This window comes from Meleagris gallopavo, chromosome 8, assembly GCF_905368555.1.
Source record: "Meleagris gallopavo chromosome 8, MGAL_WU_HG_1.1, whole genome shotgun sequence".
NCBI classification, from domain to species: Eukaryota; Metazoa; Chordata; class Aves; order Galliformes; family Phasianidae; genus Meleagris; species Meleagris gallopavo.
The window spans coordinates 25120712-25134177 of NC_139411.1; the positions used below are offsets into that span (position 1 = coordinate 25120712).

Sequence of the window (13466 nt, forward strand, 5' to 3'; positions counted from 1 at the left end):
CAGTTTGTCTTGAAGACTTTATGATTGAAGGCCTGACAGTTTTATCATGTCTCCAATTACAAATGTCCCTGCTGAGATCAGCTGTTGGCTGGGTTTCCCCTTCCTTGCTGTAGGGTCCGTGCGTGGTCATCAGGTCCTTGCTGAGCTGCTGTTCAGGCATCGGTGATGGGAAAGGTCAGGGCTTGGTGTGAAGAGGATAAACTCCAGAGGTTTGGGCTATAAAAAGGTTTGGCTACATGCTTCCGCCCCTGAGACCATTTGTGAAATCCAGCAGTTGCCTCGTGTCGATCATTGGGGTTGCCCATCATCACAGCCTCTGACCCCTCATCCAAACCCTGGAGGCAGCTGCTTTGGCCATGGCATTTCTCAGAATAATCAAACTGTCATAAATCAAGAAGACTTTTGATGTGCCCTGGGATCCGTAAGATTTTTCTCTACGATCTAATGTCACATGTTCTACCAGTGAATGAGGAGGGCTCGCACAGATTGCCAAGCAGCCTTCATTGCTCCAAATGGTGCTTTCCAGGATGGTGTCAATCAGTAGGATTTAAAAAATTATATTTCCATTACTAACTTCATTTTTCTATCTGTACGACTGTGTCAGCATAAAGAGTGATGAATTCCATTTATTCAGAGGAAAGCTGCAGTGAAGAGTTACCAGAGAGGGAAGAGAAGAGTGCTGCAAAATGTGAAAGGTTTTGACTGCAGTCAGCTTTCCCAACTAAATGTGTTTGTTTTTTCTCACAGATAAGTTTTTAATTTATACTGCAGACAAACTTAGGTTTCATCTTTTTCAAAGGATTTAAGGAGATTTTTCAGCCCTTGCTTGGTGTATGTGTGTGGGTTATGTGTTTGCGTACTTTCACAGCTTAATACGGATAAGTGCTACCAGAACATAATCTTTTAATTTAGCTCTCTGTTGTCTACTGACTCGTGAAATATTTTTAGGTAACTTAGCCACAAGTGATTATGTAGATAAGCAGAGATAAGTCTTTTAGAGGAAAAAAAAAAAAATAAAAAAAAATTAGCTTCTGATTGTGTTTTAATGGGTTGGAAAATGCTGCTTAGTTTTTTCATTACTGAAGTCCCATGTATCTTTGAAACAACATAAATTTTAAAATAGTCTTTTTTTCTCTTCTCCACCTGTGATATAGTGTGTTCTTTGCTGATGGTTGTTTTCTAAACCTCCTTCAGTTTGCAGCATGAAAATGAGCCAGGTCCTAAGAACCAAAAATTGAAACTGCTTTGGTGCTGCAGTGTTTGTGTTGCCAAGGTTTCATCAGAATCCTTAAAACCAAAAAAAGAAAAGCAATTTTTCTTACTGAAAGCAGATACTGATGTCTTATCTGCATTTCTGGTTTCAGAATAAAATGGAAATACTCCTTTGGGGTTATAGCTCCCTGTCATTATTCTGAGGGTTTTTGTCTCATGACTTAAGTAAGGTCAAACACAGGTAATCTGGTTTTTGCACTGTAAGTTGACTTGCATCCCTTGCTGATACCAATACTCTAAGGCGCTAGGCAGTGTTGGGAGTGGATGAAAACCTTAATACCCAATTACTAAATACTGAGATCACCAACAGATTCTTTGTAGCATGTAAATATTTGCTAATAATATTTATGACTTTTGTTCCAAGCATCCAAACGGGTTTGACGTGGGTGGGTAAATGCTGTCACCCATAGAAAAACAGAGTCAGTGACAACTGAAGGGGTGCCCGGGCTCGCCCTTGTCCTTGGCCATGCTTAGGAGTGCACAAAGGGCTGGAGCCCTGTGTTGTGTGGTCCTATGGGGCTGCACCTCTGCATGGGCCCACCTTGCCCACACACTGATGTTATATGCTTGTCGGTGCGCTTTCATCAACCAGAACTATGCTTTAGAGGTGATGGTAGTAGGTATGTTCTTAATATACTTTTAGAAGTGGTTAAATGTGGATTAGCAGTTCACTCTTCATAACACATGAGCTCCTAGGTGAGAGTGGGAAAGGACTGGTTCTTTTCTCTTCATCTGGAAGCCACTGCTGCTGCTCTGTAAGGTGATCTCTGCAGATCCTTCTTTGCAGAAGCCCTCTTTGCTGCAAGGGAATGAATGCAGCTTCAGAAAGTGTGCAGCTCATTGAGCTGAAGCTCTGCAGCAGTTCTGCTGCTGTGGTCATCCCTGGTGGTGGATAGGAGGGTGCTTCCTGCAAAGGTTCAATTTACCTTCTATCAAAGAACAGAAAAATGTGAAAGTGAGAGAAAAAATTGAAAAATCAATTTCAGATCCATCACTGCCATTCAGTGGGGCTGTGAGAGCAGCTGTTCACACCTGCTGTGGGAGCAGCTCTCCCTGGCAGCTCTGCTGGGCTCCATCTCACAGTTGCAGGAGGCTGCTGCTCCTATGCCGTGGCATAGAAACAAGTGAGGTGTTCAGGTGCTTTGGGCACATCCCTTACCAGTGTGTGGAATTTTAATGTAATGCTATTCAAGTCCAGTTTTACTGTGTTTGTTCTTGAACTTCGTAGTATTGCAGGTGGAAGAAAAACAGAGGAAGAGTGGGTGTGAGGTAGCACTGACATGCTTTTCAAGTCTAGTAAGTGCAGAAGCTAACTAATTACAGCTTTACAAATGATTTAATTTATTAGCTGGCCTGGTGCTTTTACTCAGTTTAAGGAGATGATTTTCTGAATTGCCTCAGAAAAGGTTGGCATGCAGTGGCTCCACACCATTTTGCAGGGTGGTCGGTGGCAGCCCCAACTGCATTTCAATGTCAATTGAAAATATATGCATGCATTTATATATGTAAGTCAACCTTGCATGCAAGCAAAACGTAACTCACCTTTAAATTAGAACTGTCTGGTAAATTGCAGTATGTCAGGTACTTATTCACAGAATCACAGAGGTTGGAACAGAACTCAAGACATTGAGTCCAACCCCCCGCTAGGGCAGGTACCCTACAGTAGGTTGCAACTAAAAATAAGCAAATAAATAAAAGGAGGAAATACAAATACCATGAGGAAGGTCTGCTTTCAAAGGGAAGAATTACAGGGACAGGGAAACAACAAACCAGTGTGATATCTGTGGATGACTGACCTCATTTTCTTAAAGTGAGGTTTTAAGGACACTTTTTAATTTATGTTTTTTGGGTGAAGTGTGAGTTGGGCTGTTCGAATATTCATGATGACTTTAATACTGCATAGTGTAATTGTGCGAAAATAATGCTTTAGATTTAATGCACAAATACAGAACCCAGGTTCAGATACACCCATGTTTGTACTTAGAAGAAGCTTACACTTGCCACCACCAGGTCTCCTTGATGTCACGTCTGGAAGGAGACGATGGATATTTCATTAGCTTACTCTGTTTAAAAGCAGAAGGGTGTAAATTAAATATGTGATGCTGGGTTTGAATATTCAATCTGCAGCCAGCGTGGGCTGTGGTGCGACCATCACCTGTGCCCACACCATGCTGGCAGTGGCAGCCAAGGCAGCACGGTGTGCAAGAGGAGTGCATCCTACCCGTCTCACTGCGGCCTTACATGCACTGGCTGGCACAAATGGGAGGAGGTGGCAGAGACAGAAGGACTGGATGACAGCATGGCTGGGAAGGCAGGAGGTGTGTCTGCTCTGCTCTTTTTTTTTTTTTTTTTTAATGCAAATCCTGCCTTGTGTCAATTTAAGGGTATAATTTGACAGTTTGACTTCCTTGAGTGCTAGTGTACTGAATTATTATATATTACTGAAATCTAGCTACATAATGCTAACTGCCTAAGGGGAATGGCTTCAAACTAAAAGAGGGGAAATTCAGGTTTGATGTTAGGAAAAAATTCTTTACTCTGAGCAGCCAGTGCCAGGACCTCACATCCCTCTGAGATGTTGCAGAGTGCCCCATCCCTGGAAGTGTTCAAGAACTGGTTGGATGGGCTCTGATCTGGTGGGTGGCACCCAGCTTAGGGTATGGGTCAGAGCATGATGATCCTTAAGATCCCTCCCAACCCAAGCCATTCTATGATTACCTAGTATTTTTGGTGCTACCAATTACCTTTAGAGAATGCTCATGTATGAAAGTACTGCTTATTTTTCTTACCAGTGCGTAAAGCGAGACTGATAAATGAAATCTAAGCTTCATACAACATAAGAGGCAATGCAATCTGCCAACTCATTGTCAGATGTTCTGATCAAAAAGTTTTTTGTTGTTTTTTTTAAAGAGGGAGAAGGAAATAAATGGCTTTGAGGTGTTATTCAAGTATTTTCTTATCCTAGAACAGGTGTGATTACTCAATAATATATCGTTGCTAAGGAGAGAGGATTGCAAGATGACTTCCTAAAGTCACTTGGTGGTGATGGTGGCCTTCATCTCAGCCTACATTCCCCACTTATTTTTTTGTTCCTTTTAACCATTCTTTTGTATTCCTTAAGCATGTTTCCTACTGCCAGCTCACTTGCATTGCTGACCATGCTGGTTCAAGCCAAGTCTTTGATTCAGATTGGAACCTGCCTGATTCACAAAGAGATTGGAACTGAGATCAAGAGACACCCAGCTCACTTCCAACAAGTCTTCTGGCAGACAAGATACTGGAGGGGGGAGGAAAGAGCAGACTGTTCCTTAAAAAATTCTTTAAAAACAAGCAGATGAGAAAGAGCAAGAGCAGAATGACACAATGTGCTCCTTAAAGGAAGTGCTCAGATGTGGTCTCATCTAACCCGAGTGCTCAGACCTGAAATGAGACCTAGCAGTTAGTTATGGGGTGCGTGTGCTGTTGGTTGCTGGAAACTCTACCAGGTGGATTGCACAGCATAGAGAAAAGAGGGATGGCTGAATGCAGCCATAAAAAGTCAGGCTAAAAGGTAGGTTAATGATTCGTTGCTAGGCAGTCTAATGATTTACTCACTTTTCTGTTGCTGTCTTTCTGTTGTGGTAATATTTGTTCTTTTATGTGTTCTGTATGTTATGAAGAATATATTAAGTCAGTGCTTTCTGGGATGTTCTTTGGCAAGAAATTTTCCTTGCATTTGGTCTCTTGCTCTTTTTTTTTTTTTTTTTTTCTTTAAATGCTCCATGTTTCTCTGACCTCATTATTATTTTTGAGCTGCTTCTGTGATTTGACATTGAAAAAAGTTACTCCAACAAAAGCAGCACAGCATGTTACTCAGACTTACAAAGTGTCAGATGGGCACGATCGGGACTTAATCTTGCAGCCTATGAGGCACAGATCCAAGTTATTTCAATTAATTGGCAGCTTTTGTTAAATAAAACTTCTAAGTAGAGAGATGTGTATTCTCTTGACAAAGGTGCAGTGCTCTACTTTCTGCAGCCCAGTCACAGGTAGAAAATACAGAAACTGGGGCTGCTATATAAGGTTTATGAGGTATGTATGAGCTATGTGAGGGTATCAAAGGATGCAACCATTTTTCTCTGAATACCTTGTCAGTCCTGTGCTGAGGAGGAGGTACAGATCCTTAGATCCCCAGAAGCAGAGCATGTTTTAACAAATGATCCTCTTTTGGAGGAGGGAAAAAAAAAAATCAGTGCACGATACAAATAAATAATAAAAGAATGGCTGATTTGTTTGAAAGTTTTCCAGCCAAACAGTAGGGGTTATGCAAGAGTCAGCCTGGACCCAACAGAGAAGGCATTGAACCAGGTCTAATAGGAACAACTGGACCCAATACCCATATTATGTTCAGTAATGGAGTTTTTTTGTAGTACAAGGACTTTAATGTTGAAATCTTAACATCCAGTCTGGAGGAAAAAAGGAAAAAAATGAAGTCCAGCACAATTAGAAAATCTCTTTTGTGGCTGGCAATACTTAAAATCCACATTTGTGTCTTTTCACAGATGAATGGGCTTTTCTGTCACTGTAAGGCTGCATTGTAAAGTAACGGACTTGAACTAATTGTGTCCTGTAAACCTATTTAGAATAATCATAATAATAATAAAAGTTCTTTGAAGCTCAGACATGCGTGTAAGTTGTTCCTGCCAACTAAATGGGTTGGTAGTTGGGCAGCCCTTTGCCACTCAGAGTTAACGGGAGTCAGGAGCGTTTTAGGAAAAGCAGCTGGATAACGCAACTCCTGGGAAGAGTATCTGTGGAGGAGTTGCAGATGGTTGCCAACTCAAGTGAGGTGCTTGTCTTCTGCATTTCTGGTTATTTTGGTTACCAGGAGGTGCTGGAAGGTCTGTTCCAACCAAATGAGACAGTTATCTCCAGGAGGATGGAGAACAGGTCCGATCTTCAGCTCTTAGTACCTTGTGGCATTTGGAGACATCATGAGAACCTACATTTTCTAACTCTTAAACCCCAGCATTTTTCCTGGGGAAAAACCATAATTCATTGTTGTTGAGCTGTGAGGGCGTCTCTGAATGCCCTCCCAAGAGTTTTATCCTTCTGCATCAGTGCTCTTAGCTGCAAAAGACAATGGTTCATTCTTCAGCAAACCTTAGCTCATTTTGTACCTCCACTTATAGCACGTTGCCCTAAGCAGAGAATAAATGAGAAGACATTAAATCGTCTGTGATAGGAAAAGATCATACACTGAAAGAGGTTATTTTTCCCAAACCCAGCTTTGCCTTCTCCCCAGCACCCTCTAATCAGTCTTGCAGGCAGGCCCTGGTGATCAGCCAGGAAGTGAATGAGCTCAGGCTGCAGGAGAGCAGCAAACCCAAGAACGTAGCTGTATCAAAGCCATCCCAATTCATTCCCAGGGCTCGTCACAGGCAGGACGGCTTGGGCTGCTGGAGCTTCTTTAATGGGATTCTCCCAAATGTTTTTATCTTGAAGTAGTGGGAGGTTTTAGCTGACCTACTTCAGATGCCCCACATCAGTTTGTTGCTCACACAATATCCCAAAGAGCAGCCACAGTGACCCAAAGGAAGGATGCTTTGAGCCACTAACAGGAAGGTATCAGTTGAACCACATCACTTAACTCTGCTCGACAGGCAGTGTTCCTTCCCATTTGGATGTTTTGTAAATTGCTTGTATACTAAATGCTTTTGCATGCAAATATTCTTATATTAAATACATTACTGAATGTAGGTATTTGCATGTTAAAATGTATTTTCATAATATGCTATCTCTTCCTGCAAATCTTGCTTCTCTTTGTTCTTCAGACCTGAGAAAACCTTCCTCTTGGTACTTGTTGAGAAATGGGGTTTCTGAGCCTGATTCTTTGTGTGAAAATGCAAGTGTCTGATTTTCTGCTTTTGATCCACTTTCTATTTGTGTTTGCTTATCAGTTGGTTGGGTTTTTGTTTCTTTTGTTTTTTTTTTGCTTTTTTTTTTAAGGTGTTCTAGACATATTTTTCTACTAAGATGTGAAAACTGTTTTTTTTTTCTTTTTTTTTTTTGTTACTAATGTAATGAGCTTTGGTGAGAATCCTTGCTTACAAGTGTACACATTTTTCTAAGCTGAAGCTATGGGATGCTTTGGAAATGCTGTCACAGAGGAATGCCTTTGCTGGAGTTGGGAGATGAGCTCTGAGCGGATGTTCAGGACAGGCCCTGCCTTCTGGATGTGCTGTGTTGAAGCTAAAAGTGTCAATGAGGAGAGCTGTAGTAAAACAAAACAAAACTTGGGCAGTGGTGAATGTGATGTAAAATGAGATCTTTGTCACAAAATATCTAATGCGCATTTTGGATTCACTATTTTAAATTTTCTGCTTGTTTTTGTTTTGCAGGTGAGGACTCCCATCTGCAGAGTTGAAGCATGAGTACCGATGCCAGTCAGGTGGTGATCACTTCTCCCCCTGCAGCCACAATGCCCCACAAGGAGAGGTACTTTGATCGCATCAACGAGAATGACCCCGAGTACCTCCGGGAGAGGAACATGTCTCCAGACCTGCGACAGGACTTCAACATGATGGAGCAGAGAAAGAGGGTCACTCAGATACTGCAGAGCCCTGTGAGTAGGATTAAGGGGGAGGATGACAACTACAGAGTGCTGTCTTTGAGATTCCTCGTTAGTTTCTTGAGGTTTAAGAAAAGAAAGCTATGTCACTGTTGGCTAGAATAATTCTGGACTGTCTTATAAGAAGAGTCGCTAAGCAGATTATCCAACATTTTGTTTGCTTAGCTTCTTGTCTGTGAATAAACACTGGTGTGTTTTTTGTTTTTTTTTCTCCTGGTGCTTTTATGGTCTTATGCTTCATTACGGTATTACAAAAAGATCTGGCTGGCTGAAGGGTACTTAATTAAAACTTAGGCTCAAGGAAGAGTGTAAAGGAGTCACACCAGTCAAATAGGAACAAATTAGGGTGTTAGATGGAGTTCTGCACTCTGGTTTTGAATATGAACTTATCATTTGCATCAGGAATGCTTTAATTACGTTTTTAATGTTGGCTAAGATCATTTAAAAGCTAGAATATGTTCTCTTCTCTTGTACTTGGGGGCGATCATACCCTTATAAGGCCTTAATAATTCTATGTTAGCACTTACCTACTGGTTGCATAAGTTCAGTGCTTTTGTAGGCTACGTGTAACACTTTAATCTAGAGGTGGTTTAATAGTTTTAATTTATATTTTAATGTATATATTGTGTGAATTTAACCTGATGAATGCTTTGGAAAGCAAAACTGGCGCCTGAGTGGTCTGAAGCTATAGAGGGTGAGCCTTTGGGGTGGGGATTATAAGGTGAGCAACAAAGACAACGGGACTTGGAAGGGGTTAAGCAGCTTTGCAGATCGTTTTCTGTTCAGTTCTACTATAAGTTGGGGTGTTTCTCATGTCATTTTTCTGAAGCTTTTCCATATGTAATGAGATTGCAAACAGCTGTTAGTAATCACCCTATTATAGTCATCCATGAATAACAGGATTGTTTGCTAAAGTGTTGTCGTGGAGTGCCTCTTGGATCTGTGTGTTGCTCTGGGTATAATGTGAACCTGTTGACTAAGGAATTTATGACTTTCAAGTCGATTTGTGCAAGTTTAATTCTGCAGCCAACCCCTTTATTATAAAGAAAATACTCCAAGGAGGTATTGCATAATGCTTTAATCACGATAAAATTATGTTAAACACTCGATTGTAAAATGTGATCAGTTTGCTCCTTCCTGTTAAAATACTCACATTACAAGTAGCCAGGGCTCACAGCAAAGACTGGATCTTTATCCTGTTTAAATAGGGCAAGATGAAAATAAGTTGTAGAGGTTGTGTTTGTGGTGTTCTTTGGTTCTTCCGATGGAAGCATTGAATCGGGTGGTTGTAACTATTTGCTCAGCATTTTGGGGGGCCCTTTGCCAAGTCTGCCAAATGGAATAAATGTCTCTTTGCTGCAGTCTCTGGTATTCTGGAGATGCAATGTCAGCATACAGGTTTTAGGAAGGGATGAAGAGGTGCTACCTCTGAGTCTGGGTAAGTGCTTTAACAGACAGCAGGAGGATGAAGCCAGGCAGTTCTGAGTGTACTGCAGGACAAGCTGAGCCCAGCGCTGTTTGGAGATGCCAGTAAGTTGCAAGTTGTGCAAGGGGATGGTTGTCCAAATAAGCCAGGGGCCTGGTGGCTGCGTGGCTGTTCTCATCTGACTGGGAGAAGACAAGGACACAGAACACAGGGTGTGAGAAGGCATGGACAGAAGGAGCCTGGGCTGCCAGCTTCTTTCTCCTTTTGCTGGCTCTTCTTGAAACAGAAAATGTGGAGTAACCCTTCTATGATTCCTCTTGTTACTGGTCTGCATAACATGAGCCCAGGGTTGTATTCTGTACGATGTTTCTGTTCTGTAGCTGCAGAATTGCATAGCATTAGAGGTTTGCATAAAGCTTTAGTAAGAACTAGTTTGGTGTTTTGGAAGAGGGGGAAGAGAGGTCATCAGACACATTTTTGTGAAGAGATTTCTTACTGGCGAATATTCATCTCATCTTACATGTGCATATGCGTACTCAGATTGGAGGGGTAGTTGTTGACTCATCATAATTACATATCAGTGATTGTGAAGTGTATGTAGCAAAGATAATAACTTTCTATCCTAAAAATATGCAAGCATGTATGTGCTAAAGGCAAACTTGTGTGAACACATACTTTCTCCAAGCAAAGAATCATGCTATAAAGCTAAAGGGTTAATCACTACCATCTAGGAGGAGGCTTAGGTACTCATATTTTATTAACAAGCTTTTTTCCTTCCTTTCAAGTAGGAAAATCTACATCCCTTAGCAAGAAAATATATTAGAAAATGCATTTCAGGAGCCACTTTGTATTTTGTGCAGTACATGTCATTGAAGGGCTATGGCCCTGACCAGACACCCTCAGACATCAAACTGCTGCATCTCTCTGATGTGCCATTTGATGCATACATTGATGTGCAGCCTGGCTACTCCCCTCTGATGTGCTATTTCCCTTTCCTAAATTAAATAATTTAAAAGCTGCACTCATTACCTCTGATGTTTGTTGATGCTTGTAATAAGTCTTAAACAAATCAGTAACGCTGATTTGTTCTGTTAACGCTGCCCATGAAGAATCTCCTGACATTATCAGCAATTTCTCAGACATGTTTACTTGATGCTCCCTGTAACCTGTGCACATCTGAAAGCCTGGACAATCTGACAGGACCTGCATGTTTGTTGTTCTGTGTTAAGTCAGTAAAAAGCAATGACATTCAGATAGGTTTGTGGAGCCTGATAGCACTCAGAAGTACCTCTGGACATGAAGTTGCATGATCTTATTTCATCAGTGTCGGCAGGTTCAGAACACTTGGGTATTACATCGTTCTTTTCTTAGGAACAAATATTTTCTTGCAATAGACAACTTCCTTTGCTTTCTGTGGTTCTAATATACTTCAGCTGTAATATATCCAAATAGGAAATGCTTTTTTTTTTTTTTTTTTTTAATTTTCTATCTCACTCTCTAAAATTAAAAACAGTTTTGTCTTTATATGCTAAACAGCTGTAAACTGACTATTGGCATGCCTGGTTTACGTTTTCATAGGATCCTAGAACTGTTTGAATTGGAAGGGGCCTTAAACGCCCTCTGTGCCAACCCCCTGCACAGAACAGGGACGGTTACAGCTCCATCAAGTGCTCAAGTGTCTTATCCAGCCTGAACTCAGGTGTCTCTGGGGATGGGCAACTTGCTCCAGTGTCTCACCACCCTTATTGCAAAAAATTTCTTCCTTATATCCAAACTAAATCTCTCCTCTGTTAGTTTGAAAAGGAAAGTTTCTTGTGGCTTTCAGTCTGCACTGAATGTGCACTGTGTCTTTGCGTATGGAACACTCAGGTGTTAAGAGCCTGTTCAGTTTTAGCCTGAGAGGAAGCTGGCCTGCAGGATCTCCCAATGCTTTGCTTTAATTCTGTGCTGGCTGTGACGATGCTGATTGGTTCTGTGCAACGCAGGAGGGCAATCGGGATAATGATGCTTCAACATTGCTGTTACATAATGGCAGTAATACAGTTGCACTCATCCGTGTTGCAAAATTGGTTTTCTCATGCTTAGGCCAAATGTCCTCCTGTCCTTCCTGCCCACACGTGTGCATGTGCCCAGCCTCCAGGCCTGTCTGACTTAGCTTTTTTTTTTTCTTCTTTTTTTCCTGGGATTCGCATTTGTCTGGCTTGTTTTGGTTTGTATTACATGGATATCCAGTATTTTCACACCACCACTCCCTTCCGAGGCAGTTCATTTTCATGAAATATCCAAGTCCTTTCAGCTGCTCTCTTATTTTGGCTTGCACTGCTCTTTCCCCATCAGTTGAAAAGCCTTTCTGATTCTTTAGGAGTACTGCTTGCTGCTAGCATGCCATTCTATCTCTTTGGTCCCATCCTATGGGACCTTCTGCAGGAGCAGCCTCTCGTTCTGCAGCTCCCCCAGCTGGCTTCAGAATCCCCTGACATTTGTATAACTTTCTGCTGGGGAACTGCACAATTGTCTCCTGCCCTACTCTCATCAAAATGGCTTTTTAAATCTTTGCTCTTCTGTTCTCCACTCTGTTACACTGGAAATTAAAATTACCTTTGACTTCTGCCTTATTTCCAGGTTGCAGCTTTCCATTTAGTTTGAACTCAGGTTTTCAAATGTCAGCAGTTTCCACATTGAACGTATGTATCTTTCCCCTTCCATATTTCTGATCTTTGTGTTGCTGACTTGCTTGAATTGAAGTTTTTGTCTTCTTGGGAGGGAGTTGTCTGCAGATCCTGCTGTGATTTTTTGGTCCTATATCCTGTAGATCATTCAAATCGTTAAGCAGTTAAGTCCATCCTCCTTTTGCTTGATGAGTTTGCATAGAATCGTTACAATTGGAAAAGACCTCTAAGATCATTTAATCCAAGCCCAGTCCATACCCACCAATACTGCTCACTATCCATGCCCCTCAGTGCCACATTTCCATGGTTCTTTAACACTTTCAGGGACAGTGACTCCCCCACCTCCTTGGGCAGCCTGTGCCACTGCCTCACCACTCTTTCTGAGAAAAAGTTCTTTTTAATAGCCAACCTGAACCTCCCCAACACAACTTAAGCACATCAGTCTCACCCTATCACTGTTACCTGGGAGAAGGGTCCGACCCCACCTCGCCACGACCTCCTTTCAGGGAGTTGTAGAGAGCGATAAGGTTTCCCGTGAGCCTTCTCTTCTCAAGGCTGAACAGCCTCAGATCCCTGAGCGACTCTGCACAGGGTTTGTTCTCCAGACCCTTCACAACTTCAGTTGTCCTCTTGACACGCTCCAGGGCCTGTGAGCCTTTTCTATGGCTCTATCTGTATTTAAAGTCATTAATTGTAAATAACAGTCAGACTTAATTCTGTAGGTGATATGGAATATAAAGTGATATGGAATTGTAAAATAAAATGCACTGTAATGAAATCTGTTTTTCTTTCATTCGCTGGTCTTCTGAATTCTGCCCAATGAAAGACATCAAGTCACTCTGGTGAGTGGGGAGGAAGGGCGGGTTGCCATTGCAGTGCAGAAAATGAGCAACTATTAAAAGGACCTCCTCAGCTACTTTCATTTTTTAAGTCCTGGAGCATCTTTGGGTCACTCCATCTAGCCCAGATACTCACATGCTTCACTGCAAATGAAAAGATCATTGCAACTCTACCAAATTCCTCATGCTTATTAATAAGCCCGTCTCTTAGCAGAATGCCAAAGCCATTTTTTTTCTTTTTTTTTTTTTTTTTTTTTTGTCCCCTCCTCCTCATAGAGCTAACAAACACTCCTCTTGCCCTTATCTTCCCCTTGCCAGCTGCAGCTCTCTGGCGGTTTTTTGTGGGCAGCTCCACCCTCTCCCATCAGAGCACCTGCTGCTGGTGCAGGGCCGTGCAGGCTGCTGGCAGTGCAGCTCTTCCTCCCAGAGCAGCTGGATGCACAGTGCTTGGTTTGCTTCTCGTCCACTTGCTCTCTGGAACAAAACAACAGTTAAGTTATAAAACTTTTTATCACAGTAATGATTGGACTCAGAGGGTGTGTGCATGTGTGTTTGTACGTAGAGAAGTTGAATTATAGCCTTTTAAAAAATATAGTTCATATGTATGTCTTTGGTCAAAAATTGGCAAAAGAAGCTAAAGGGTTTCTTGT

The 13466-nt window shown here is 41.8% G+C and overlaps 1 protein-coding gene across 4 annotated transcripts in view; it reads left to right on the forward strand.

Moving 5' to 3' along the window:
- ADD3 (adducin 3) overlaps positions 1-13466 on the forward strand; it is a 90391-nt gene that overhangs the window by 56197 nt on the left and 20728 nt on the right. For 3 of the 4 annotated variants that reach the window (XM_085229040.1, XM_085229042.1, XM_085229041.1), the window contains one exon: positions 7653-7876. In XM_085229040.1, the coding sequence (XP_085085166.1) occupies positions 7682-7876 (195 nt within the window). In that variant the 5' untranslated portion in view covers positions 7653-7681. Of the gene's footprint in view, positions 1-7652; positions 7877-13237; positions 13307-13466 lie in introns of those variants that run through there. The other variant, XM_085229044.1, reaches the window with a different exon arrangement.